Source organism: Acinonyx jubatus, chromosome B4 (genome assembly GCF_027475565.1).
Source record: "Acinonyx jubatus isolate Ajub_Pintada_27869175 chromosome B4, VMU_Ajub_asm_v1.0, whole genome shotgun sequence".
Lineage (NCBI taxonomy): Eukaryota > Metazoa > Chordata > Mammalia > Carnivora > Felidae > Acinonyx > Acinonyx jubatus.
In genome coordinates, this window is record NC_069387.1 from 45,480,225 (window position 1) to 45,507,424 (window position 27,200).

The window sequence follows — 27,200 nt, forward strand, 5'->3', positions numbered from 1 at the left end:
AAAGGGTAAATTTTATGGTATGTGAATTATATCCCAATAAAGTTGTCATCAAAAAGAGAAAGACAAAGAAAGGCCAAGATACTATAGCAAATGAAGGGAAACTAAAAATATACATGACAAGTAAATGCAGTATCTGATCTTCAACCGGGTCCTGTACTAGAGGGAAAAACTGCTGTGAAGAATCTTATTGGATCAACTGACATGACCCAGAATACAAAGGATCGACTGGATGGGGGTATTAAATCAATGTTAGGCTTACTAGGTGGACAGCTCTACTGTGGGTAGGAGGACACCTTTGTTGTCTGGAAACCCACTGATGTGCTTGTGGATAAATGGCCATGATGTGTCCAAATTCTTCCCAAATGGAAAATGTATTATGTATATATGTGAAGAGAGAACAGATGATAAAGCAAAGGCAGCAAACTGTTAATACCTGATTTTTTCTTTTCTGTAAGTTTAAAATTATTTCCAAACAAAAAGCTTAAAATATACATACTCTAAGATACAAAAATTCTACTTCCAATAATTTGTCCCATAAGTATTTGCCCAAGTATATTACATGTGAAACATAGTTCACTGAAAAACAGGTTTATAATTATAAAAAGTCAGAAACAAACAATCTCAATGTCAGCAAACAATAAATGGGTTAAATATACTATCATATCAATGTAGTATTATTCCCTATGGAAAAATATCTATATGTATTGATGTAGAATGGTTTCCAAAAATTTATCTAAGTTCATTTGTTTTAATTAAACTATAGTTGACAATGTTTTATTAGTTTCAGGTATATAACATAATGATTTGACAATTCTGTATATTACTCAGTACTTGCCACAATAAGTGTAGTCACTATCTGTCACCATACAACATTATTACAATATCATTGACTACATTCCCTATGCTGTACTTTTTCATCTCTGTGACTTACTTCAAAAACCTATTGTTTTGTGAAGAAAAAAAAATCAACAAAACAACATGGATAGAGGAAGAATGGGTTTCTCCCCAGCAATAAAAGCAATTAAAACCTAAGAAGCTCAGGCATGTCTTGTTTTAGTTAGGAAAGAATTTAAAACCATTCTCTATATGTATTTATGAAGCTATTTGTAGATAGAAATAATTTTCTCTCTTACAACACTTGATAATACAAACTTTCCCAGTGAAAAAAGAAACTAATACAATCTGGATGCCATTCTCTCCTAGTTAACTCAAAATATCTTTTAATAAACTTTTAAAAATACAAATACAACATGTATACCAAAAGCATAAAAATATGAATATATAGCCAAAGAGCTCTTACAAAGTTAGCATACCCATGTAACTACCATCCTGATCAAGGAATAGAACACTCCAGAAGTTGGCCTCATACACTAACCCATCAATTAATCTCCTTCCCTAAAGGTCACTGCTATCCTGACTTCTTATATCACAGATTGGTTTTGCCTATTTTAGAACTCTTTTCTTCAATGTTATATTTGAGCTCATGTTTTTGTAAATACCAAGATTTTCCTGTTCACTGCTATAAGTATTTCGCTCAATAGATGACAGGATATTTTTTCACTCTTCTACTGAGATGCCATATAGGTTGTTTTCAGTTTACAGTTGTTATGAATTGTGCTATGAACATCCTTGGACATGACTTTTGGTGAACATAAGTACACATTTCTGTTGGATATACACTTACGGGTAGATTTGCTGGATCACAGGTATGACAAGTAGGAAGAGCTTTAAGCTAATATGAAAAAATTTCCAAAGAAGCTCTACAAATTTACAATTCTACCATCAGTGTTTGAGAGTACTAGTTGCTCTGAATCTTTCCTGACACTTGCTGCTTTCAAGTTTTTTGTTGTTGTATTTGTTTGCTCTTAAATTTCAGCTATTCTGTTCAGTGTGTAGTGGTAATTTACTGTGATTCTGTTCAGCATTCTTTGATGATTAATACGTTGGGCACCTCTAAGAAACTTTTTTCAACCTTCCACAGTTAGATCTACCATTGACCTGGAATTTACTGATTGACTGACTGATTGATTGTTAATGGGGAGAGGCAGAAAGAGAGGGGGGCAGAGGATCCCAAGCGGGCTCTGCACTGACAGGGAGCCTGACGCACGGCTTGAACTCATGAACCACGAGATCATGACCTGAGCCCAAGTTGGACATTCAGCCAACTGAGCCATGCAGGCACCCCATATTTATTTACTTCTAATGTTTATTTATTTATTTTGAGAGAGAGAGAGCACGTATCGGGGTGGGGCAGAGAGAGAGGGAAAATCCCAAGCAAGCTCTGTGCTGTTACACAGAGCCCGACTCAGGGCTCAATCCCACAAACCTGAGATCATGACCTGAGCCGAAAACAAGAGTCAGATGCTCAACCAAGTCACTCAGGTGCCCCAACCTGGAATTTATTTTACGTATGATGTGAGTAGGGGTCAAAACTAGTTTTTTTCTGATATGGATAGGATATGCAATTGACCCAGGATCATTTATTTAAAAGACTTTTCTTTCTACATTGCTGTATAATGCCACCTTAATAATAAATTTTGTATGTATAGATGTACATAATAAATATATATAATTATATATATTGCATACACACACTTTTATGGGTCTGTTTAATCCTGCAATTTTGCTTCTCTTCAATTACCTTGGCTATTCTTGCTGTTTATGTTTCCATATAAATTTTAGAATCAGATGTGTAATGGTTTTAGAGGACATGTTTTATTAGATTTATTTAGTCCTAGGTATCTGAATTTTTTTTAAATATTTTTGTGAGAGCGAGAAAGAGGAAGAGAGAAAACAAGCAGGAGAGGGGCAGAGAGAGAGGGAGACAGAGGATCCAAAGCAAGCTCTGTGCTGACAGCAGAAAGCCCAATGTGGGGCTCAAACTCACGAAGCATGAGATCATAACCTGAGCCAAAGTCAGACGCTTAACCAACTGAGCCACCCAGGTGCCCCAGTATCTGAATTTTTTGATATTAGAAATGTCATCTTTCTCAAAATTTCATTTTGTTATACAGAAATACCTATTTTGTATATTAACCTGGTACCTAGGAATATTACTGAATTTACTGTTAACAAAAAATTCATATTTTCTGGTATACAGTTCTAGAAGTCTTGACCCTAAATTCCCCCATGCCACTCCTTTGTAATCAATACCTTCCCCTACCCTCAAACCCTGGCAACCACTCACCTGTTCTCCATATCTACAGTTCTGCCTTTTTAGAATATGACTTAAATTGAATCATACCATGCATAACTTTTCAAGAGTCACGTCTTTCACTCAATATAATGCCTTTAAGGTTCATCTACATTGTTGCATACATCAATACTTTGTAGGGATGTACCACACTTTGTATATTCATTCACCAGTTGTAGGACATTTCAGTTCTTTCTAGTTTTTTGGTGATTACACATAAAGCTCACAGCCATTTGAATACAAGTTTTTGTGTGAACATAAGTCTTCATTTTGAAGTAAATACCTAGGAGTAGGGCTGATGAGTCATATGGGAAGCACACACTTATCTTTAAAAGACACTGCCAAACTGTTTTCCAAAACAGTGGTACCATTTTGTACTCCCACCAGCAACACATGAAAATTCTGTATGCTCTCCATCCTCACCAGAACTTAGTATCATATTTAGTTAAGTCCTATTTTTCTTTGCTAAGAGCTTTGTATCATTTAATAAATGCTTCATCTGAATCTACTGAGATAGTCATAGGATTTTTCTACTTTTTTATAGTTAATGTGAATTATAATGATTTCTTAATACTATCAAAATGTTTACATATATAGTCCATATTTAATTAGAAAAAGCTTACTTATTATTAAGGCGCTTGGGGGGCTCAGCTGGTTAAGCACCCCACTCTTGATGTCAGTTCGAGTCGTGATCTGGCAGTTGTGAGATTGAGCCCTGCTTCCTTGGGCTCCAGGCTGACAGCACAAGGCCTGTTTGGGATTCTCTCTCTCCCTCTCTCTCTGCCCCTCCCCTGCTTGGACAAGCGCCTTCTTTCTCACTCTCTCAAAATAAATAAACCTTAAATTAATTAAGTAAGTAAAATAAAAGCTACTATCTAGCCAAAATTGTATGATCACTTTAGTCACATTTCCTTGCAAATCTTTCCCCACCAAACACAAAACAGATTAGAGAAATGGTGAGCAAATCACAGTCTTAGAGGCATGTGTACCACTCTAATTTTTAAAATGTGGATTCTATGGGGCGCTTGGGTGGCTCAATCAGTTGAGCGTCTGACTTTGGCTCAGGTCATGGTCTCACGGTCCACGAGTTCAAGCCCCGCATCGAGCTCTGTGTGGTCAGTTCAGAACCTGGAGCTTGCTTCAGATTCTGTGTCTCCCTCTCTCTCTGCCCCTCCCCCACTCACTCTCTCAAAAAAAAATGAATGTTAAAAAAAAATTTTTTTTAAACGTGGATTCTGAAGCATCTAAAAGGGAAAATAATTTCCATTACAAATGATATTGATGTTGTAATAAGAGTAACATTATACACTTTCAGAAACCAGAAACGGAACTATAGTATAAAAATGCTGTATTTCCCATGCAACATAAATAACTGGATAAATAATGAAAATATCTGATAGTTTTATAAATTATAAATTTATGAAATTCTATCATTTGAAAGGGAAATCCTCTACCCTCTTGATAATGATAATTCCACACCTTTTTGATAATGATGACATTAATGAATTCTGGCCTACTAATTACCAGCCATGAGTTAGTTTTATCTTTTCACTTTACCTGTTTTCCGGTGGTTGTGTTGTTTCACAACTAAACAACCAATCATAATCAGAGAGATAGTGATGAGAAGCCCCACAGGATCTAGATAATCTTTTGCAATGAAATTGTCATAATGTTATCAAATGCATTTTCAATTCTTGAGTTCTATATAATCTAAGTTAAGAATGACCTACGTGGCTCTGAACATTCTGGCAGCTTCCCACAATGTAGCTCTCTGAAGTTACCTGAGACTCCTGCCTTACCTCCCCTGTTCACACACTCAGCTCTGTTCAGTATTTTGGCAAAAGAAGGGATTGGTAATGTTCCATCAAGACCTGGCAACATACCAGAAAGCAATGTAGATGCCATGGATAGCCAAACACAAAGGCAATACTGGACTGGATATCTTGAACTCTACTGCAAGCACTACGAATTCCAGTCTCTTTCTGGGTCACCATGCGTATTCCTTACCCATTCTATTCAGTTTACTGGATTTTACTTGTTTCTCTTATTACTTCATAGAGTGATGTTAATATTACAGCATTTTAAGTCACAGCACCATATGGCGGTAATATATAACTGCATATAACTAAGATGAACTCCCTTAAGATTGGTTATCTACCAAATAGTATCAATAAGATGCAAAAAATTAAAAATATCAAGTACTTGAAATCTAAAAGTAATTCTAAGCATATTATAGCAGAGTCCACAGTACCCTTCAACCTCAACCACCACAATCAGATGACTTCTTTTAATTACTACCACAATATCACTATGAAAGCCACAGAGAATAAATAATCAGCTGGGTAATACTCCTTTAAAGATGGCATTTAACACACACACACAAAATAGCTAGTTTTACCAAAATAAAAATTCACTGAATTTAGACTGGCTGTTCTGTTTGCTCTATGAATTTAAAACAACAACAAATACACTGCCAAATGAACTTTGACTTCTATTTCCTCATGACTGTGAGCAGGTTTTTAAAAAACAACAACTGCTGTATATCTTCAGGGCAAAGTACAACATACCCACTGAAGGACTTGTATATAGCAGTAAAGAACTAATCTTTAGCCTCAGGATTTGAGGGTGATACTACAGTATGAAGAACAAAATAAGTCAAATTAAAAGTTAAAAAACCAAAGATCTGACAAAGCTTTTGTGGAGTGCTTCTTATTAGCCATTAACAAAGATTTCTTAGTCTAGGGGTCAGTGTTACTGAGGTTTGAAGGAAATTTTACCTGCTAGAGGTCAGTTGGTAAAAGGCAGTAACTCTCAAAACCTAAGAATTTTTAACACCTCGGTTATCATCTTGTCTACCCCCATGGTTTTGTAAGTAACAAGGAAGAAGAGAAGAGTAGGAGAATGACCCTGAGACCTCAAATCCTCTTTGGAATACAAAGCCCTCAACTAAGCAAGCTGTACTGGTTGGTAATGGCTAGAGATGGGGGAGGCTACTCCCCAGTTCCTATATTCCACTCATTCCACTTTTGTATCCCTGCGGTATCACACCTGTTCTGAGTAGTTCTAAGTTGCCAATTCACATTTTAAAAAGAAAATGGCATCTTACAAAGAAAAAAATCAAGTAACCCAATTAAAAAATGGGAAAGGGGCTTAAACATTTCTCCAAAGAGGATACACAAATGGCCAACGAATACAGGAAAACATGTTCATCATCATCACTCAGCATCATCAGAGAAATGCAAATCAAAACTACAATGAACTATCACCTCACACCTATGAGAATAGCTATTCTCAAAAAAACAAAACAAAACAGAAAATAGCAAGTGTTGGCCAGGATGTGAAGAATTTAGAACCACTGTGCACTGTTGATGGAGTTATCAAATGGTGTGAACATTATGCAAAACAGCATGGTAGTTCCTCAAAAAATTAACAGAACTACCAAATGATGCAGCTATTCAACTTCTAGATATATATCTAATAGAACTGAAAGCACGGTCTCTAAGAGGTATTTGTATACCCATGTTCATAACAGCATTATTTATAACTAAAAGCAACTCAAATGTCCGTCGACAGATGAATAAACAAAACATGGTTATACATGAAATGATAATGCGATAATCAGCTTTTAAAAGGAAGGAAATCCTGTCACATGCTATAACATGGATGAACCTTGAAGACATTATGCTAAGTAAAATAAGTCATGAAAAGACAAATACTATAGGATTCCACCTACATCAGGTATCTAAAATAGTCAAAATCACAGGAACAGAATGGAGAATGGAGGTTACCAGGCAGGGGGTGGGGGAAGGGAGAAATGGATTTGTTGTTTAATGGGTACAGAGTTTTCAGATTTGCAAGGTGAAAAAATTTACAACATACTAAAGGTATGTTTTACAACAATGGGAACGTACTTAACACTACTAGTTGAGATGGCAAATTTTATGTTGTTTTTACTAAGAAAAAAAGGAAAAAATGACAACAGATCTCTGTTGTCTGACACTGATACTGATAAACCACAAATTTTTGAGAGAGAGAGCACACACGCGAGCAAGGGAGGAAGAGACAGAGAGGTAGACACAGAACCTGAAGCAGGCTCCAGGCTCTGAGCTGTCGGCACAGAGCCCCATGTGGGGCTCAAACTCACAAACCATGAGATCATGAACCTGAGCCAAAATCACACGCTTAACTGAGCCACCCAGGCAGCCCTCCCACCCCTCCACACACAACCTTCCATATTCTGAAAGGAGCCAAGAACTGCTGCAGGACCCTGTCTTCCTTCTCCCCAACTACCCTATAGAAGCAGCCGGCTAGCACAATCCTCTTAGAGCAAACAGGGCAAGTCTGCAATCATAGGAAGGAAGGGGAAACGGCCAGGAGAGGACCTCAAGTTGACTGGCCTCCACTTCTAATTGTGACTTTATCCCTCAGCCTAGGAAGATAGAGTGTGCTGGACCCCTAGTTGAAGAACCCCTGGGAAAAAGAGTAAGGAGTCTTTTATGGTGATTTGTTTAAATCATGAAAAGTAGAAAATAAAGAGATGGTGTCAAGTATAAACTCCTTGATGACCAAGTACATGCTATACTTCTTTGCATCCCTTCTAATACCTCACTCTTAGAAGTCACTCAGTAAATACTTGTTTGTGCTGATAACAATGACATATTGATGACCACTGGCAAAAAGAATGGATCTTTTGTCCAGAAAAAAAAGCCTACCAGACTCAGAAGCCAAAGTGCTTATTTTAATGAATGAATTAAGGTCATTTCCATAATAAAAATCTCCAATGATTTCACAATAACTTTTACTAAAAACTTGTATAAAACTACTTTTTCCTGGCAAGTGAATACCACATTGCCTACATTTTGTACTTGGAAATTCCCCCCCTCCCCCCCCCAAAATACTCTCTTTAAACTAACATCTCATTAATTACATTATGTAATGAGATAGCCACTGACAGCATCTAAGATCCTTCCACAAGGGTCATTCATCTGCCAGAAAAAAAACGCCTGAGTTTGTCTTTCAGTTGGACTGCGGACAAGAGATGGGGTTTTCCGCTGTACAAGATTTTTATTGTTGGTTATAAAATCAAGCTTCCTGAATATTTACATTAACAAGGCTCTTAGTCATTCACATAAGGAAAAATGAAAACAATTGCTTTAATTACATACTTAAGAGGCTTTCTGTAGAAGAAAAAGTTTCTGATATTTGGATATTCTGTGGTAACGAAATTAAATGCCCCTAAGCTACCCCTAAGCTGTTTTAAGCAGCTGTTAAATTGTTATACATACATGCATTTTATTCTGAAAAATACACCCAAAAGTGCAGGTGCCTTTTGGTCCCCTAAATGCCACAGTTAACAATGTTAATCTCCAGGGTCTCCCAATACTGATAAACCACAAATAAACCACAAATAAAATGCAGTGGGATCGTTCCATAAGAGTTTTGTTGGATAGAAGATTAAAACTTTTTATGTTAACATTTTAACAGCCTCTTTTATAAGCAAGTGTAATTGCTCTGCAATTTGCTAGAGGTGGGAATACGATTTTCAACTCACTGTATATCCAAATTCATATAAACTTGACAGGATTTTATATGAGGAACCAGATCACTGCTCTTGCTGAAACACAAGTAGAATCCCTTTTTAAGGCACTCAAAACCTCAAAGTTTCTGCCTCAATCAAGTAAAATTTAGTTGCCATAATGCATGAAGGAGATCACTTTCCTTTGGTTGTCCTTTAATTTTATCTAAAGCAAATATGCAGTGTGAACAGTATTAACAAATAAGAACAAATGCCCAACAAGCAAAAGGGGATGTTCTACCAGGTTTTTAACAATAGAGTTTAAAATGCCTCCTGTTGGGGGCGCCTGGGTGGCTCAGTCCATTAAGTAGCTGACTTCAGCTCAAGTCATGATCTAGAGGTCTGTGAGTTTGAGGCCCATGTCAGGCTCTATCTATGCTGACAGCTTAGAGCCTGGAGTCTGCTTCAGATTCTGTGTCTCCCTCTCTCTCTCAAAAATAAACATTAAAAAAAATGTTAAATAAATAAATAAAAATTAAAAAATAAAAATAAAGATAAAATGCCTCCTGTTGGGACAAAGGGCAATTTCTCAGAACACTGTACCCAGGGTGTTTTGATTATAGACTACACACATGTATATACATATTCCTCTATTAAAATAAAAATATTTAGTTTTCATTTTCAGCAGAAACTTGAGGCAGTAGTAGTGTAAGTAACTGCCCAAAAGTCAAAACCCCATTTTAACTTTAACCTTCTGTGCCATCAAGATCTTTTTTAATTTTTTTTTTTTTTTTTTTTTTTTTACTGTTTATTAAAGCAGGGCTTGAACCCACGGACCGTGAGATACACAGCCTGAGCCAAAGTCGGACATTTGAGTCAGACTGAACCACCCAGGTGCCCTGCCATCAAGATCTTTATTAAAGATCCTACGCAGCTATCAAGATGACTAGGAAACACCATACGTTTTCGTATCTTCTCTCTAATCCTGTTCACTTTTTTGATTGAAAAAAGATAATAAATGTGGAGTGGTCAAGACAGGGAAAAAAAGGAGACAGGAATTTTAGAACTGGAGATTATATCTGCGATTATCTAATACAATATTCTTATGTCACACTAAGACTGAGACCTAACGGTGTTTAAATTAGCTCTAGAACTAACGGATATAGGTCTGTATAACCTTCCACTAAAACAAGAAAATAGATATGGCCTTATTTGAGGAGGAACACTCAAAACACTCTCTAGACTAAAAGAAAGTTGTTTTAGCAAGTTACTTAGTATCCTTTGGGCTTTCCTTTCTGCATATTTGTGACAGACACAAAGCTACCCAACAGACATTGCTTCCCTTCTAACTTGCTAACAGAATCCCAGTTCTTCCTGGGCAGCATGCAACGTGTCAAAGCCTAGGAAATGATACATGATGCACACTACCCCAACCATGCCATTTCCCTTAGCCATACACAGTTCCCCAGCCTCTCCTAGAACTAGGGGCAGTCTTGTAAAACAGTTCAAGCATATGAGACTTCAGAGAAAATAGGATGGATGCCTCCGGGAAAGACTGTGTTCTCTGTCAGGCAAGCACAGGAGGGATTGCTTGCTCGGTTCCCTTTCTTTCTTGCCTTGAAAAGGGATGTGATGTCTAAAGTGAGGCAGCCATTTTGTTACCTGGTGGCAATAATGAACATGCAAAAAGACGGCAGAGTCAAAGACCAGAGCAAAGCTGGGGCCTTGAGCACACTGCAGAGCAGCTAAACCAACAGAGACCACCTACCTCTGAACTTCTCTGAACTGTGCAATAATAAACGGCTTATGGTTTAAACCTCTGCTAGTGGCTTTCTGTTAACTACAGCTGAAAGCAGTCCTGAATTTTTTAAAAAATTTTCTCTAACATGCTATGATCTTCCTGCCCAAACTCACTCCCTTTACAATATACTCTGCTTATGCTACATGCAACTAAGAGAGGACAGGATTATATTTCTCCTGCATAGTAAATAAAGACCAATTTAATTACAGTACCTCAACTATATGTCTCTATTAAAATGTCATCAGTAGGGAACAGGGGAAAAAAAACACAATTTAGAATCATGTTTGTTCTTGATTATTGACTTAGATCCTTCCTTCCGCCATCTCAAATCCTTTTTGGAAATAAGTACCACATATATAACAAACTGATAAAGGAGATCTATTGGAACTAAACTCTTCGGTCTCCTGTTAGTAAAAAATAAAGTATTCAAATTTCCCTCTTGAATTTTCAGTTCCAAACCTGCCCTGGCCACTATTTTCATATACTGATGCCATAACCAAAGCTTAGAGACTTACCAGCATTGCACCAAACTTGTGGCATTGTTATTTTCTCCTACTGTAATTAAATACATGGGTTATAATAATTAAATCTAAATGTTGGTAAGACATAAAAAATTGCAGACTATCCAGTGCAATTATTTAAAATAGTTATTTTAACTGTATTTTGATAGAACTCTCTCAAATATACGTTCAGCTCCAAGACTCCTGTTGCACCCATCTCTGTACTTCTTCCAGTGTCCAGAACACGGGAGAACCCAGTTCACTCCCAGTCCTCTCTACTCTCCAGTGCTTATCTCTCCACTTCCGTCCACAGCCCAGTTCTGCCTACAGCTATTCCCATGATCGGCAAAGGCTATGCCACTCACTCTTCTTTCAGAATTTCTTTCTAGCCTTATTTGTCTTCTGTCATCCCTCAGCTTCCTCAGGAAAGAAAGGTCAACAGCCTCCCTAGTTGGAAGAACAAATGACTGTGATGAGCACCCATCCTCTTAATTATGATACTGTCTCTTCTCTGCTCCCCCCACCCCAAAAAATGACCAAGTACTCCTGAGTTCGAGCCCAGACATAAATGAGTATGAACGTATATCTATAGATGTAAGTATATATGGGCTAATAGCTTTTCTAGTTTACAAAAAGAAAAACAGGAGAACAAATGCTCATTTTTTGTTAAGTGGTAGAATGCTTTTACCGACTCCTCCCTTCCATCTACCCTTTACCAACCACTTTCTGATGTTCTATGACCTTCCACCCATTATGGTCTCTGGGTCACATGGCTCATCCCACACAATAGCATACTCCCTTCTTCCTGACAAATTAATCAGTCAAGACGGAAACATTACTTAATTGCTATAGATGTCTATGTTAGACTCCTCTAAAAATATGATAGGACATGGTGCTAGTTTATATCAGCATTTTTTAAATTAATTAATTTTTAAGAGACATCAAATATGAGTAGGGGAGGGGCACAGATGGAGAGAATCCCAAACAGACTCCACGCTGTCAGCACAGAGTCCCACGTGGGGCTCAATCTCATGAACCATGAGATCATGAACCAAAATCAAGAGTTGGACACTTAACCGAGTCACCCAGGCGCCCCTATATCAGCATTTTAAAAGGGTGATCCAGAGACTCTTGGGTGGGAGGCCCTTGGGACCCTTCTGGGGGATCCACAATAGCAAAATAATTTTTTGTAATACAAAGATGTAATCTGCCTTTTTTGCTCTCATTCTCTCATGAGTGTACAACAGTGAATCCAGAGGATATGTGGTGTGTGATGATAATGTATCATGCTGCCAACTAACAGATTCTTATGTTTTTTTAATTTTCTAAGGTAGAAAGTTTAAGGCATAAATATGTACGTTTTCAGAAATTAACTGAGTGTGTTCTTAGTACTTTTATGCTCTCAGCAATAGCAATTTCTGCTAATATCTGCTATCATCTCCACAACTTCATTATCACCCAATGAATTCATCTCGTGTTTAAAGAAATTAAATGTTTTAGTCATTGACACGATGAGCTCTTTAAAACCAAAAGATTTTTCATGTTAGAAATAAAAAAACTGGGCCGCCTGGGTGGCTCAGTCAGTTAAGCATCTGACTTTGGCTCAGGTCACGATCTCACAGTTCGTGGGTTCGAGCCCAGAGTTGGGCTCTGTGCTGACAGCTCAGAGTCTGGAGACTGCTTCAGATTCTGCGTCTCCCTCTCTCTCTGTCCTTCGCCTGCTCATGATCTATGTCTCTCAAAAATAAACATAAAAAAATGTTTTAAGAAATAAAAAGACCACCGAAGCATTATACAAAGTAAATAACCATATGGCACTGGTTGGTATGGTTAACACTGCTGAATGCCGGATGAAAAATTAGTAAAAGAAATCACAGCAATGCCACTTAAAAAAATGATGCAGTATCTCATCAAATTAAAGATTTTGTTGCAAACATGAATTACAAGTTAATATCTTGCCTTAAGGACAGTACTTATGCTTTATAAGTGGACAGATCCGTAGATGTGGGTGGACTTACTGTTTTGTTTTCACTTTCTAGTATCCATGCCAACTAATCATCGAAGAAGGTCTTCTTTCATGTGAATGGTTGGCAACGAACATAAATGCTGTTGAATTACTCCAAGTATTAAATAATGTTTTGAGTCTCATGATTTATCTTGAAAAAACCATGTTGATATCTGCTGTAATGGTACAAAAGCAAAGGTGGGCAAAACTGCTGGTGCTTTAGCATAAATCAAGGCAGAAGTACAGAACTATACTAGTAATAATTATATCCTTCACTACATCAATCATTTTTTTAAAAAGTCGGTTTCACTTCACAATGTCCTTGCCAAAACAGTCAGAGTTATTATTTTTGTTGCATCTGACTCCTGAGAACTTGGTCTTTTTAATATTGTGTGACGAAATGGTAAGTATACAAGAAACACTTCTGCTGCATACCTACTACAACAGCTGCCTTAAGGAAAAGCATTTATGCAATGGTTTGAGTTGGGAGCTAAACCATGATTTTTTCATAGAATACCATTTTTGCTTAAAAGAATGAGTGGCAGACAATGGCTAATCAGACTGAGGTATGTGGCAGATATTTTCTCTAACATGAATAAAGTGAGCCTGACACTTCAAGGAAAAAACTGACACTATCTGTTGACAATGATAAAATTTGAGCTTTCAAGATAAAATAAGAATTTTTGAAAACCTGAACTTGACAGCAAAATCTTGACCACTTCCTAATACTGAAAGACTTTTTTGATGAGAATAATGGACATATAAAAGAATGTGATTTAGGGGCGCCTGGGTGTCTCAGTCGGTTGAGCATCCGACTTCAGCTCAGATCATGATCTCACACTCCGTGCGTTCGAGCCCCATGTCGGGCTCTGTGCTGACAGCTCAGAGCCTGGAGCCCGCTTCAGATTCTGTGTCTCCCCCTCTCTCTGCCCCTCCCCGATCATGCTCTCTGTGTCAAAAATAAATAAAAACATTAAAAAAAAAAAAAGAATGTGATTTGTTAAATACTGTGTAATCAAATATGTCAACATCTGAAAGATCTGCATAACTCAGTAAACCATTATTTTTCAAATCACCAACACATGATGTTTCAAAATCACATACAGGTCAAAGATCCATCCAAAGTTCGAGGACAGACCAACAAAATTTTAATGTTACAGAGTATAAAAAATTCACTGATATGGTTTCACATTCAATACTGCAACTAACTTTTAAGAATCTACCACTTGTTGGGACACCTGGGTGGCTCAGTTGGTTAAGCGTCTGACTCTTGATTTCAGCTCAGGTCATGATATCACGGTTCTTCAGTTCAAGCCCCGCATTGGGCTCCAAGCTGACTGTGGAGCTTGCTTGGGATTCTCTCTCTCCCTGCCCCCAAGAAGCAAGAGAGAGAGAAAGAGAGAGAGAGAGAGAGAGAAAGAGAGAGAGAAAGAGAGAGAGAAAGAGAGAGAGAAAGAGAGAGAGAAAGAGAGAGAGAAAGAGAGAGAGAAAGAGAGAGAGAAAGAGAGAGAGAAAGAGAGAGAGAAAGAGAGAGAGAAAGAGAGAACTAGAGGAGAGAGAGAAAGAAAGAAAAAGAGGAAGAGAAAGAGAAAAAAGGAGAGAGAAGAGGGAGAGAATGAATAAAAGACAGAATGTACAACTTGTTGAGTTTTGATGTGACAAAGGATATCCACAATTACATGAAAAGATATTAAAATAGTCCACCCTTTTTTCAACTATGTATCTGTATATTGAGGGTTTTCCTCATATAATTCAAACCGAACACTGTACTGCAACAGATTGGATCTAAAAGCAGTTATGGAAATCCAACTATTAAACAACACAGTAGGGGCACCTGGGTGGCTTAACTGGTTGGGCATCAACTTTGGCTTAGGTCACGGTCTCATGGGTTCGTGAGTTCAGGCCCCGTGTCCGGCTCTATGCTGGCAGCTCAGAGCCTGGAGCCTGTTTTAGATTCTGTGTCTCTCTCTCTGCCCCTCCCCTGCTCATGCTCTGTCTCTCTCAAAAATAAATAAACATTAAAAAAAAGATCTTTTAATAAAAATTAAAAAAAATAAACAACACAGTAAAGCAAGTGGAAAAATGTAAATGTCATACTTCTCACTATACTTTTTGTTTTGGAAGATCTTTTTCATTAACCTTTAATAAGTTTGTCATTTTTAATTTTTTGTTAACATTTACTTATTTTTGAGAGACAGAGCATGAGTGGCAGAGGGACAGAGAAAGAGGAAGACACAGATTCCAAAGCAGGCTCCAGGCTCTGAGCTGTCAGCAGAGAGCCTGATGCGCAGCTCGAACAACCGAACCATGAGATCATGGCCCGAAGTCAGACGCTTAACCAACTGAGCCACCCAGGAGCCCCTAATGAGTTTGTTATTTTTAAATGAGTAAACATTTTAAACATTTCTTGATTTAAAATATGTTGAATATTGATACGGTCCACATGAACAAAAGATCTTTGGGGTCCTCAATAATTTTTAAGGCGTACAAGATGTCCTGACACCACAACGTTTGAAAACCACTGGTTTATAACACCACAAAAAAGAACACTTACAAGAATGTGTACATAAAAAAAGAAGCACCTGAAAATGAATCAGAAGATCTCGGCTCCAGGGCTAGCACCACTTCTTACTTGTTTGGGGATCTGGATAAATTACTTAGTCTAAGGTCTTAGCTTCCTCATCTGTAAAATGGATAACTCGTATCTTGTTCTGAGGATAAAAGACAAAATACGTCAAAGCAATTTATAAACTACAAGTATATCATCACAAGGTCTCAAAGTTAAGAGTTTTAAAACACTTCTAAAAGGCAAATTTCTACAAAATTCTTCTTCTAAAAATTCATTACTAAAAGAACTTATAGAAAATGCAAAATGGAGATAATCAAAAATTAGTTCAAATGTCCAACCACATAACTTTACTGTATTAAATTACTTCCTTTACAGTTATAATTGGCAATATATGTTTTAGCTATTATGGGCATTTCCAAATATACATAAAAATACAGAAAACAGTAACAAACCCCAATATACCCATCACCTAGCTTAAAAATTATCAAAAACTTGCCAATATTGTTTTACTTATTTCCCATTTGTGTGTATTTGTGCCTGTCCTGAAGTTTTTAAAAAACGTGTATTAGACATCATTTCATTTTGCCTATAAAAACTTCCATATGTACCTCTAACAGATGAGACTTTTTAAACATAACCACAATACTATTAACATGGATAAAAACTTTATGGTTATAATTCTTAAATATCATCTAATACACACTCCATGTTCTAATTTCCTGATTGTCTCAAAACAAACAAACAAACAAACAAACAAACAGTGTTTTTAGTTGGTTCATATCAAAAGATCAGTTACCAGTTCATTTTCAAAAGAACCCTAGATTTTTAGCTAAAGCTAGGAAGGAAAAGAAAATAATACCATGCTTTATATACCACGTACAGTTTACAAAACAAAGTCAAGAACTATCTTCCTGAGGAATATGCCTCTCCCCCAACCAAACAACAAACAAAAATAACAAAAGAAACCCATGATAAGATAGGCCAGACTGGCAACACTTCAGTGTTCTGAGAAGTGACCAGAAGAGGACACAGCTTAGCAACTCAGGAAAAGAAGGAGTTGATAGGTGACAACCCCCCACACCCCCACCCCTACTGCTTTGGACAAGGTGAGGTGAGGTCAGCCGGCATCAGGCAAGCTGGAGGTGAGGTCAGGGTCCAGGTTCTAGAGTGAGTAGACTCCTCAAACAAGTCAGGTGCCCAAGGCTATAAGGCAACCCCCTGCAGGTTTCAACTCAAAGCTCAAAAAACAATGCTCTAAGCTAGAGGCATAATGATCAAAAATACCAGTTCTGAGAATTTATTCAATAAATATTTATCCAAAGACGACTCTACTAGGCACTATTTAGGACAGGAGCTGCAATACAAACAGTAAGTAGCATATAACTCTCTACACATGCCTATCCTCATGAATTTTAAGGGGAAGAATGGAAACGGTTTAGTAGTAATTACCTTGCCATTTACCATCACAATTTACAGTGCATCTTCTTTCTGTAAACTGCAGTCTGCCCCACTCCTCACCCAGTCACTAAGACAAATCTGAGTTCTGCTGTCCTCATACACACCACACACCCCTGGCATTTAGAGCTACAATTCTTCTCTAAATATTTAGTTTAGAAGGAAATCAAGGGAATGCTAAAGAATTTCCCACCTCCTCTGAAAACTTTTCTTTTCCACAGGCTCATCCCAAGTACGTCAGAATGTACTGTAGAAGCACACGTAATATATGCTTAATATAAATCTTTTATCTTAATTTCAGCTATGTATATATATATATATATATATCTTTTTCAGTTTAAAACTACAGAGAAATAATGGAGAAAACGAAGGAACAAATTTCTTAAGGAAGGCTTGAGAAGTACTTCATAAATGTGTCCAAAATCATGAAATAGTCACTAAAAAAATTTCAGTGACACTATAAAGAACATCTTCTCAACAACAAAAGAAAACCCAAAGGTCAGATAACTACAATGAGTCCACACTTCTCCATTTCGGAACTGACATTTCACTCCAAGTTTCTACTATTTGTAGAAAAACAGTATAAAGCTCCTAAGCTTAAGACAGTATTTCCAGCAAGACCCCTAACTCCCTTACAAACACTGAAGACGACGTAATTACGGACACAGAATACAACGCAGCCCAAAACAGCCACTGGAATCTTGGACTGTGTGGACAAGACCTGCAGAGGTGTCACCCTTTACCCTATTTCTCTTATCCGATCATTAAGATGAACAGTTTACTTCTACTGTCTGTACATCTTTGGTTTTCATATGTTCTCGAGAAGGTACCGTCAAAACAACCTGTCCTTGGAATTTAGCTTCGCTTTACAGCACGATGGCTACTGGAATATTGCTTCTGACGGAGAATCTAAGCATTCAGCCCAATATGTACATCATTACCCTAGGTAAGCTGTAAACAATCATACTAACATCACTGCAAAAGCAGGTTCTTGGCAAATGGTAGCAAAAGAATCGTAGGTAAATTGTTAATGAGTTAAAAACTCAAAGCCTGCATGCTTCAATCTAAAAAATGTTACGTAGGTTTCTTTAAAAAAAAAATGGTTAAAGATAATGTGTAGACTTTTACACAAATTGGTTTGGACTGCAAATAAATACTAAAAAGTTGTATCATCAACATTCATCAGGATATCACACACAAAACAGGTTATTCACAGAATAAGCGGGACTGTAACTAGCCCTCTATAATTTCCTTGACCCTGCCCGTTATTATCTTCATTGGACATCAAAATTTGTCATTAGATTTTCCATGTAATGTTTACTTATTTACTGTCCCTCACTCTTCTCCCACTAGAATGTAAGGCCCCATAAGGACAAAAACTTTTCTTATTTTCCACTGTATGCCCAGTTCCTAGAACAGCGTCTAGCACATAGTAGAGGCTACAAATAAATTTGATGAAGAGATGGATGAATGACCTCCCCCACTTCCTTTTCTCCATATACATGTTAACCATCCTTTAAGGCCAAGGTCAAATTCTATTATCTCTATGAAGATTATCTTCCCATTACCTCCCCCAATGCCCCAATCTCTTTCTCCCTTACACCAAGAATTTGGCACTTCCCAGCTGTCTGATAACTGTGTATCATTTCATATGTACATAATTCCCTTACAAATTCTTATAATCCTCCTCCCCTTATTAAGGACATGGATCCATGTCTCCAGCTTTTGGTATCCACCTCAGTATATGTAAACAGTATATCATTAATAAATATTTTGATTGATTTATATCTGTAGTTAATCTAGAAATCAATTTAGTCAATAGTTCCAACTTTTTATAACCTATCTCTCCCATTCTAATAACTTAATTGAAATTGCAGTGGGTCTCCATTTTAAATTTATATTTGGCAATTTCAAGTTCTAAATTCTCATTTAATTAGGACTTATGCTCATAATTTACTTTACCCATCCCTTCCCCCAAGATTAATTTTTTTATGTAATGAAACTCATGACTTTCTGGTGATACCTATAATGAGGTATCTCATCTCAATTAAGGAGGTGAAGTTTCATTACCTCCTTCTTGTTGCCTTGGTATTGAAGAGTTTTTTCCTTTATGCCTTTCTTCTCTCATGCCAAGATATATCTCATCTCCTTCTTTACCGATCATACCCCTAGCAAGCTTTTATTATTTCTTTGTACCTGTTCTTAGTAATGTGCCTTAAATCCTTCTTTTTGAGTCACTTGTTTCCTCCAGTCATTTATTTGATTAAATTTCAAACTCCCTTTCTCAGTGTTTGAGAATGGCCTCCTCTTAAAGCCAGCCAACCTTTATGAACTTCATCCCTTTACATAGCCAACCCTTGATCATCTGGACTAATGGAATGTATAAAAACAGGAGATTATTCACAACACAAGAAAATCAAAAAAAATTGACATCTGGCTTTAGAATAGATCATATGTGGCTTTGGGCAAGACTTACTTTCTTAATTACATTTTTGCTTAAGACAATATTAGTAATATTTTCTTTTATGATGGTGGATATGTGTCTTGGTTTTAAATTTTGGTGCAATTTTTAAAAAGCCAATCAAGCATCCACTGTGGTTTTTCCTATGAAGCCTTTTAACTAGTTTTTCCAATCTGTTGAAGTCTATCATAAAATCTGGTTTCTGTCTCCCCTGATTTATTTCCTCCCTTTTCTTGGGATTCTGATCCAAATCAACTTACTCTATATTAATTTACTTCTTCAATTTAAAGTAGTGTTTCCTTGAGAATACAAAACATTTTAAAGATACGTTCGGTGAAATTTTTAATCAGTAACACAGGATAGAAAATTCCACTTTTTTTTTTCTTTTTTTGATAATCTGGGAAAAGTCAGGTTTCTAGGATAAACTCCATGGTAATTCTAGTAAATTATATTTAGAATATTGTGACTGGTTGAAAATAGGAAAACATTAATACTGGACAGCTATGTAAATCAGTTTCATCAATATATAATCCCATATACCAAAACCTCTATGGAATCAAATTCCGGATACAAGCATTTCTAGAAAACAGCATCAACCCTGGCCCTTCTGACCCCAGCCTAAACTCTGCACCTATCTCAGACCTGATCTCAGCATCACTTCTACAAATAGTTTTAAAACGTGTAAGAAAAAGGAAAAGAACTGGGTTAACAGGACCTTCCCTCTGCCCCCTTTACAGTTACTGCCATTAAGTTTTTGGCCACAGAGACCCCTAATCCTCAATTTTTCATGACTATTTTTACTTTATAGCTATTCAATTATTTTACATGTGAATGTAGGGTTACAGTGCTTGAACCGACTTTCCTTCATACACTATTCATATTACCAGAATTAATAAACCATTTTTAATTTTCCCCCACGTGGAACTTTGATAAGTATAATCTTACCCAAAACAACTCTTTGGGCTGGTGTTACTTAGTTCAAGTTTTCACATAGGATGTTCAGTGTTAACCACCGCCCCCCCCCCATTTTTTTTTTTAACAGCAACCTTCCACAACAGTCTTCAAACTCACTGAATTCTACAACTTTGTTTTAAAAAACAAAAACCAAAAAAATTTTCACGGTCTCTCGTCACATTCTGATGAAAATACCTACCCAAAGCCACAAATTCCTAGTTTTTCAATTTATTTCTCCAGCTTGCTGTCATCACCAAATACAGAACTCCAAAAATCTCAATTAACTACGGCCTCCCAAGCTGTGTGTCCACCAATATACAGGATTCTCAAGGAAAGGTAAATAATTAAAAATTAAGGAAAGGTAAATAATTAAAAATTAACTGGTAAGAATTCTTTTCTTCCTTTAAAAATTTACCTTAACTTTAAAAAGCGCTCTTCTTCATGGAATTTGAAATCGTATACACCCTTTGAGGAAACAGTTGTCACCTAAGTGCACTCTCAATCCGCCCCACAAAATGGGTGGCATAAAGAGGCATTTTTCTGACAGCCTACGTTCCCCAAATAGTAGTTAGAAGGTCTTTCATGGATGGTAAGTTTCTCACACACGTACATACACACACCGGAAAGAAAGAAAAGAAACATACCTGGTCATTTTCTAAACAGGTTTGATAGGTTTGGTTCACTTGTAAGAGCAGAGTATTTACCTATAATCTTTTAAAGCAGAAGTGGCAGCCACAGCACTGGGTAAATAAAAACTTCAGAGAGTTTTAAAAACCCTGCATCTTAACTCACTTCCCCTCGGTTCAAGGGGACGGCACACCAAACCCCACGGCAAATGGGATTATGCAACAGGTTTTTCCTCTCCACTTTATTCATCGCAGGCTGGTGAGAGGTGTGCTTTCTCCAAAAAATCTGAAAACACCCAGGGCTTTAGGATCTTGGCAGCTGGCATTTAATCAACTCCTTTAGGATTTTGCAGTATCCATTCATTTTCAGATCTACTCGTATTTTCTCAATTACCGGGTTTTTGTTGGTTTGTTCTAGGAAATTAACCCATTATCTGAAAACTTCAGTTTTGCATAAATATTTTTCTCCCTGGTGTTTTATTACCTGAAGCCATACATGATAAACAGACCCTCGGTTGCCCCCTTGGGCTTTCTTATTTCTCACGTTTTACGGCTAGTGTAAATAAAGAAGTCACGGGCGCGCCCCCAACACCGTGACTGGGGCCCCAGCGTGAAAACCGAGTTTTTGGTTGGTCGGTTTGGTTGGAGAACGCAGCACCGTCAGCACCCAGGTGGCCTCGCTGCTTACACCAAAGGCGAATTTGGGATAATGGGAACAGTCAGGCCGGGGCCCCACTTGGCAGGCGTGTTGTGTAACAGTCGCGCCTGGAAGTGAGCAGCTTCGCCCGCGAAGGTACCGCGTCCCGCGGCGGCGGCGGCGGCTCCTCGCGGCGGGATCCGGCGGCCGGGCCCGCTCGCCCCGGCGCGGCCGGGGGGCGCACGGACCGAGACCCCGCGCCCGGCCGCCCGCCCCCTTCCCGCCCGGCCCGGCCCCCTACAAGGCCTACACCCCCGCTCAGACGCTCGTGCAGCTCGGGGCCGCGGTCGCCCCCACCCCGCCTCCCGGAAAGGTGGCGCGGACGCCCGGGGAGGCAGAGCCCGCGGGGCTTAGAGCACGGCGCCCACACAGTCGGGGCGCGCCGCGGAGCGTCCATGCTGCCGGCGCGGGCGGGCGCCCCCAGAGCCCCGCGCCCTCCCGCCCGCACGGTCCGCGCCGCCGGCCGGAGGCCACTTACTTTTGGGGCCGCCGACCTCCCGACTCCCTCCGGGGGAAATGAAAGTTGTCACGGCGTCTCCCCTCGGGCCCCCCTCGCCTGCCCGGCGTGCGAGGCGCCGCCGCGGAGCCGGGAGGGCGGCTGCGCTCCCGCTCGCGTCCGTCCCGTCGCGCTCTCCTCCTCCTCCTCCTCTTCTTTTCACTATATTATCTTCTCCTTCTCTGAGGGGTGGGTGGGGGTGGGAAGCTTAGAAAGAGGGAAGACGTTTGCAACTTTTCTTCACTCTTTCTCTTCCACCACCACACCCCCCCCCCCCGTCAGCCTTGAAAAAACAATGTTGAAAGGGGTGAAGAACTTGGGGAGGTGAAGGTGGGGGGCCGCGTGGGGAAAGCGGAGGGGGGGAGGGAGAAGTGATAATAATCGTTTAAAAACTGATTAAAGCCCCCCAAACAGTGATACACAGACAGAGGGGGAAAGGCGGGGGGGTGGGGTGGGGGGTTGGGGGGAAAGAGAAAGAGTCGCTGGTCAGGAAACTTCAAGCGCGGATGAGGTCATTGGTTTAAAAATAAAGAGATGGCGTCACTTGAAACCAATCCCAGTGAATGAACTCAGCGGAGCCCGGGGGAAAGGAGGAGACAGGCGAGGGCAGGGCGGTGGGCGCCGGGCGGGGCCGCGCGCCCGCCCGCCCATCCCGCGGCCGCCCGGGTCCGCAGCGCGACTCCGCGCCTCGCTTCGGCCGCTCGGGGAGGGGTCGGGTCACGTTCCGTTCCGGAGTTCGGCGACTCACTGGCAGGTTCCGCAGGCGCCGCTGGGAGGAGCCGGGGCTGCCCGAGGAGGCGGCCCCCGCGGCCTCCTCCTTCCGCGCCCGCGCGCCCGCCAGCCCCGACCCCGGGCCGGGGGCTGCGCCCCAACAGGTATTTAAGCGTGTTCCTCCCCCCGCCCCCAACTTACCCCCGGAGACCCAGAGCTTCTTCCTCCTGGTTGCGCTGTTTCCAGCTGCCTCACTAGCACGAAGAAACGCAAACAATGATTTGAGAGAATTACAATCACTCCTTCAAAAGTCTGATGAATCCCAAATGTAGGGCACTGCCGTCTCTTGTGAAAGAGAAGTTACAGGTACTTTAAGAAAAATCACTGTAGTGTGTTGTCTGTCAGGCATTCAGCCATCTACACGTGTTTGTCGTTTAAAGACCCCACATGACTGTTTCTCACATTCGTTATTTTACTTTGTGTTTACTTGTTTACGTTTACAAATTTTAATGAGTGTGGGCAGCATAAAATTCTTTTCTAGCGTGTTTTCTACATCGGGCAGCGCCGAATCATTTTTAAATCAGACCGGAGGTTCACTGTCTCTTGAGAGGTGCAAGCCCCTGTTGATTTAACGCTACACATTTCGTGCATTTTTTTTTTTAATTTGGATTAATCAGAATAGCTCTCCTGTGAGATTACATTACACTCTTTGGAAAACTAGAGGAGACCTGAGGTGGTGACAAACCAGGACTTGGAATCAGTGAATAGGACAATCGGAGCTTTATTCTAGCGTTCTTTGAGCATTTGAGCATGAAGCTGCTTCTACTGAGAAGTACTCACGTGGATATCACATAACAAAGATGTGATTAACGACGGAAAAGCACACTGCGAGTGGACTGCTCCATGAGCCAGAATTTATGTGCAGGAATAATCTAGCTCCTAAAATATTCCATTTACAATGTGCTGGATTTGGGACATTGGTCCCTAAAGGCATCTTTGTTGTGGAATGTCCATTTGGACACTGCCTGAGGGACTTTTTTTTTTTTTTTTAACTGGCCAAAAAACTGAGAGGCAGGTTTGGGGTGGGTTAGAAAGATCTCTGTACTGCTTTTCTGTATTTAAATCCTGCAACTAAAGTGCATTTGTTACTACTGATAATCATTTAAGGTTAGTATTGGGGTTAGCCTCTGGGAACCTCCAGCTCATCATTCAGAAGAGGAAAAGGAGCCTATCTGGAGATGGGAGACCGCTGAGCACTTGGGGCAGTCAAGTAAGCCTGAAGGCCACAGATGCAGAGCCCACGTTCTTCTGCCTCTCTGCCTTTGACCTCTAAGACTTTTGCTGGGGGGGAATCAATCTCTCCCGCGGCGCCCCGGTCCTCTGGTGGCCAGGAGATGTTACTGCAGCTTTAGTGGGATTACCTATGTTCTTGAAGTAAACTTCCAACAATCTGCTAACCATAGACCTGTTCTTTTTAGAACAGCTTAGAAGGGGTAGTTTAAAAGGATCTGCATCTCAAATCTGCTTAGTTGGAGGAGTTGGAGTTTGGGGGAAGGAAGGAAAAGAGAGAATCCTTGTCCTACGATCTTGCCTAGTTGAAAGACTCAGCAAGAACATATGAAATACCCTTTACATACTGAAGCTCCAGCTTTGCTTTAACTGACACATCTTGAAACTTCTGCCCCCTTTTTCATATGCCTTCCATGTATTTGGTACTATAATGATAGCTATTATAGGGGCCTCCCCAATATATATTATCTAATCAGGGAAACAAGGCACAGGTTAAAACTAATTAAAAACTAAATTAGTGATTGGGGGGCACATAATATTGGTTAAGAGTCCAGTGGAGGGGCTCCTGGGTGGCTCAGTCAGTTGAGCATCCGTCTCTTAATTTCTGCTCATATCATCATCCCAGGGTCGTGAGATCGAGTCCCATGTCTCGCACTCACCGTGGAGCCTGTTTAGGATTCTCTCTCTCCCTCTGCCCCGCTCATGCTTTCATTCTCTCTCTCTCTCTCTCTCTCTCTCAAATAATTTTTTTTTAAGTCCAGCAGAAAAAAGGAGCAATGTATGTTGGGGCTGTTAGGGAAGGCAGCTTCTGAAGAGCTTTGACCTCATCCTCAAAGGATAGTTTAGATTTAGTTTAGGTTAAAAGGGCTCAGTGGAAAGACTCTTCTGTAGAGGAAATGGCACGAACAGAGACATGGAGGTGGCGGGATTAACGTGTATTCAGGTGAGGGACGAGTAGACCCATCAGTAATAGTAGAGATTGGTGTGTAGCAATTGGGCTAAGTTAAAGAGATTTAAAGGCACGTTATGAAGTACTTCAATGTTAGGATAAATAGCCTGTTATTAGTCCAACAGGTAACCCTGAACAAGTTTACTTTGCGAAAGAGCACATTTCTCCTTGTTCTACTAAAAGAGCTTCTGTAGATGCTAACAACAAACATGTGGAAGCAAATTAAAAACTACTGCTTATGATTGTTCCAAAGAGTAGGAAACATTGGGGTATAAATCTAACAAACCATATATGGGATCTGTATGCCAGAAAATACAAAATGCTGATGAAATTAGAGAAGGCCTAATTAATTGGAGTAACACATGATATTCATGGATGGGAATAATAATTGGATATAATAAATACGTCAGTTCTCCCGAGATTCAACATAATACCTGTCAAAATCCCAGAAAGGTTTTTTATAGGCAGAGACAAGCTGAACCAAAAATGTACCGCTTCCAGCATATTTAAAGGGATGAGTGAGTGCTAGAGTCCCCAAAGGCAGATAAACAACTCATACACTTAGGACATTTCAGTACATGTAAGTGTGCAGTTTAGTCTTGTTTTTAGTTAGAGTTAAATATGGGGGAGGAGTGCCATAATCTTCAGTGCTTAGACCCTCTTAAGTGTTTTTTTTTTTTAATCTTTATTTATTATTGAGAGAGAGAGAAAGAGACAGAGTGCGCACGGGGGAGGAACAGAGAGAGAAGGAGACACAGAATCCGAAGCAGGCTCCAGGCTCTGAGCTGTCAGCACAGAGCCCGACACGGGACTCAAACTCATGAACTGTGAGATCACGCCCTGAGCCGAAGTCGGACACGTAACCAACCGACTGAGCCATCCAGGTGCCCCTAGACCCTCTTAAGTGTTTAATCCACCCCTGGCTGAAGCTTAATCATTCGTCAGCTATTGGTAATTGAGTGCCTGCTACCAATGTGTGCCAGTCACTGTGCCTGGTTCAGAGGGTTCAGTTATAAATAAGAGAAGCAAGGCCCCTTCCCTCATGGAACTAATGCTCTACTGGGGAGAGAAGACAACAAGCAAATAAAAACAACGGCCAGGACAGTGATAGCACTGACGATGTGGGGAGAAAACTGGGTGATGGGATAGCAAAGGATTGAGGGTGGGGGCAAAAGTGGTTGAGGAAGGCATTCATGAGGAGAGGACATTTGAACTCATCCTTGAAGGATGGCAACCAGGGAAAGGGGTCCTGGCAGAGGAAAGAGGTCATTCTGAAACTTCAGTAGAAGCAGAGTGAACTGGAGAGGGTTGGTATGTTTCCAGAGCAAAAGAAAGGCCAGCGGGGCTCAAAAATATAAAATGAGGGCAGGGAAGAGCCAGACTGTGTGGGACCTTATAATGCATGCTAAGGGGGTTCAAATCTATCCTAAAAAATTTAAGCAGGTTAGTACATGATCTGATTTATGAAGAGGGTATTTATAAGTAAGCATAATAGTTTAGTTTTGAAAAGAGAGTTTGAATTATCTATAAATATTTATTTAATCTGGCAGCTCCCCAGAAAGGAAGCATTTTTGGTTATTTAATCTCCAGGGATCCCTTTAATGTCCCAATAAATGTTCGTACCCTAGGATTCATGTATTGCTAGGGAATATATGGATGGGCTTCCAAGGGTCCAGGAGGCCCCTAAAATTTTGTGCATATATTCTTATGTGGGTTTTTCTGTGAGTACCTAGCTTTCAACAGATTTTTAAAGGACTATCAACACACACACAAACACACACACACCACAAAAACAAATTCGACCTACTTTACATTTAAGTCTTGGCTATGACTTTGGATGGTGGTGGCTGCTATTGTCCTGGGGCTCGTGGCACTATACAAATGAATCATAGTTCTGTAAAGCAGCAAGTTTTGCCTCAAAGAGATGACACTGTCCTGGAGGGGAGCAGTATTTGTGGCAGAGTAGGAGACATAGTAT

General features: G+C 39.7%; 2 protein-coding genes across 7 annotated transcripts in view; one reads left to right on the forward strand and one right to left on the reverse strand.

The window, feature by feature from the left end:
- Positions 1 to 22,395, reverse strand: part of DUSP16 (dual specificity phosphatase 16) — an 86,921-nt gene extending 64,526 nt beyond the window's left edge. The window contains exons 1-3 of one of the 6 annotated variants that reach the window (XM_027035584.2): positions 20,869 to 21,995; positions 20,653 to 20,778; positions 15,597 to 15,725 (exon numbers count right to left, since the gene is read on the reverse strand). The gene's annotated coding sequence lies outside the window, so the exon portion shown is untranslated. Of the gene's footprint in view, positions 1 to 15,568; positions 15,726 to 20,652; positions 20,779 to 20,868; positions 21,996 to 22,254 lie in introns of those variants that run through there. The other 5 variants (XM_027035587.2, XM_053225839.1, XM_053225838.1 and 2 more) reach the window with 5 other exon arrangements.
- Positions 22,396 to 22,820: 425 nt separating this feature from the next.
- The window catches only part of CREBL2 (cAMP responsive element binding protein like 2), a 65,857-nt gene continuing 61,477 nt past the window's right edge, over positions 22,821 to 27,200 (forward strand). Inside the window, exon 1 of the mRNA XM_053225841.1 lies at positions 22,821 to 23,147. Coding sequence (XP_053081816.1) covers positions 22,836 to 23,147 — 312 coding nt within the window. The 5' untranslated portion in view covers positions 22,821 to 22,835. The remainder of the gene's footprint in view (positions 23,148 to 27,200) is intronic.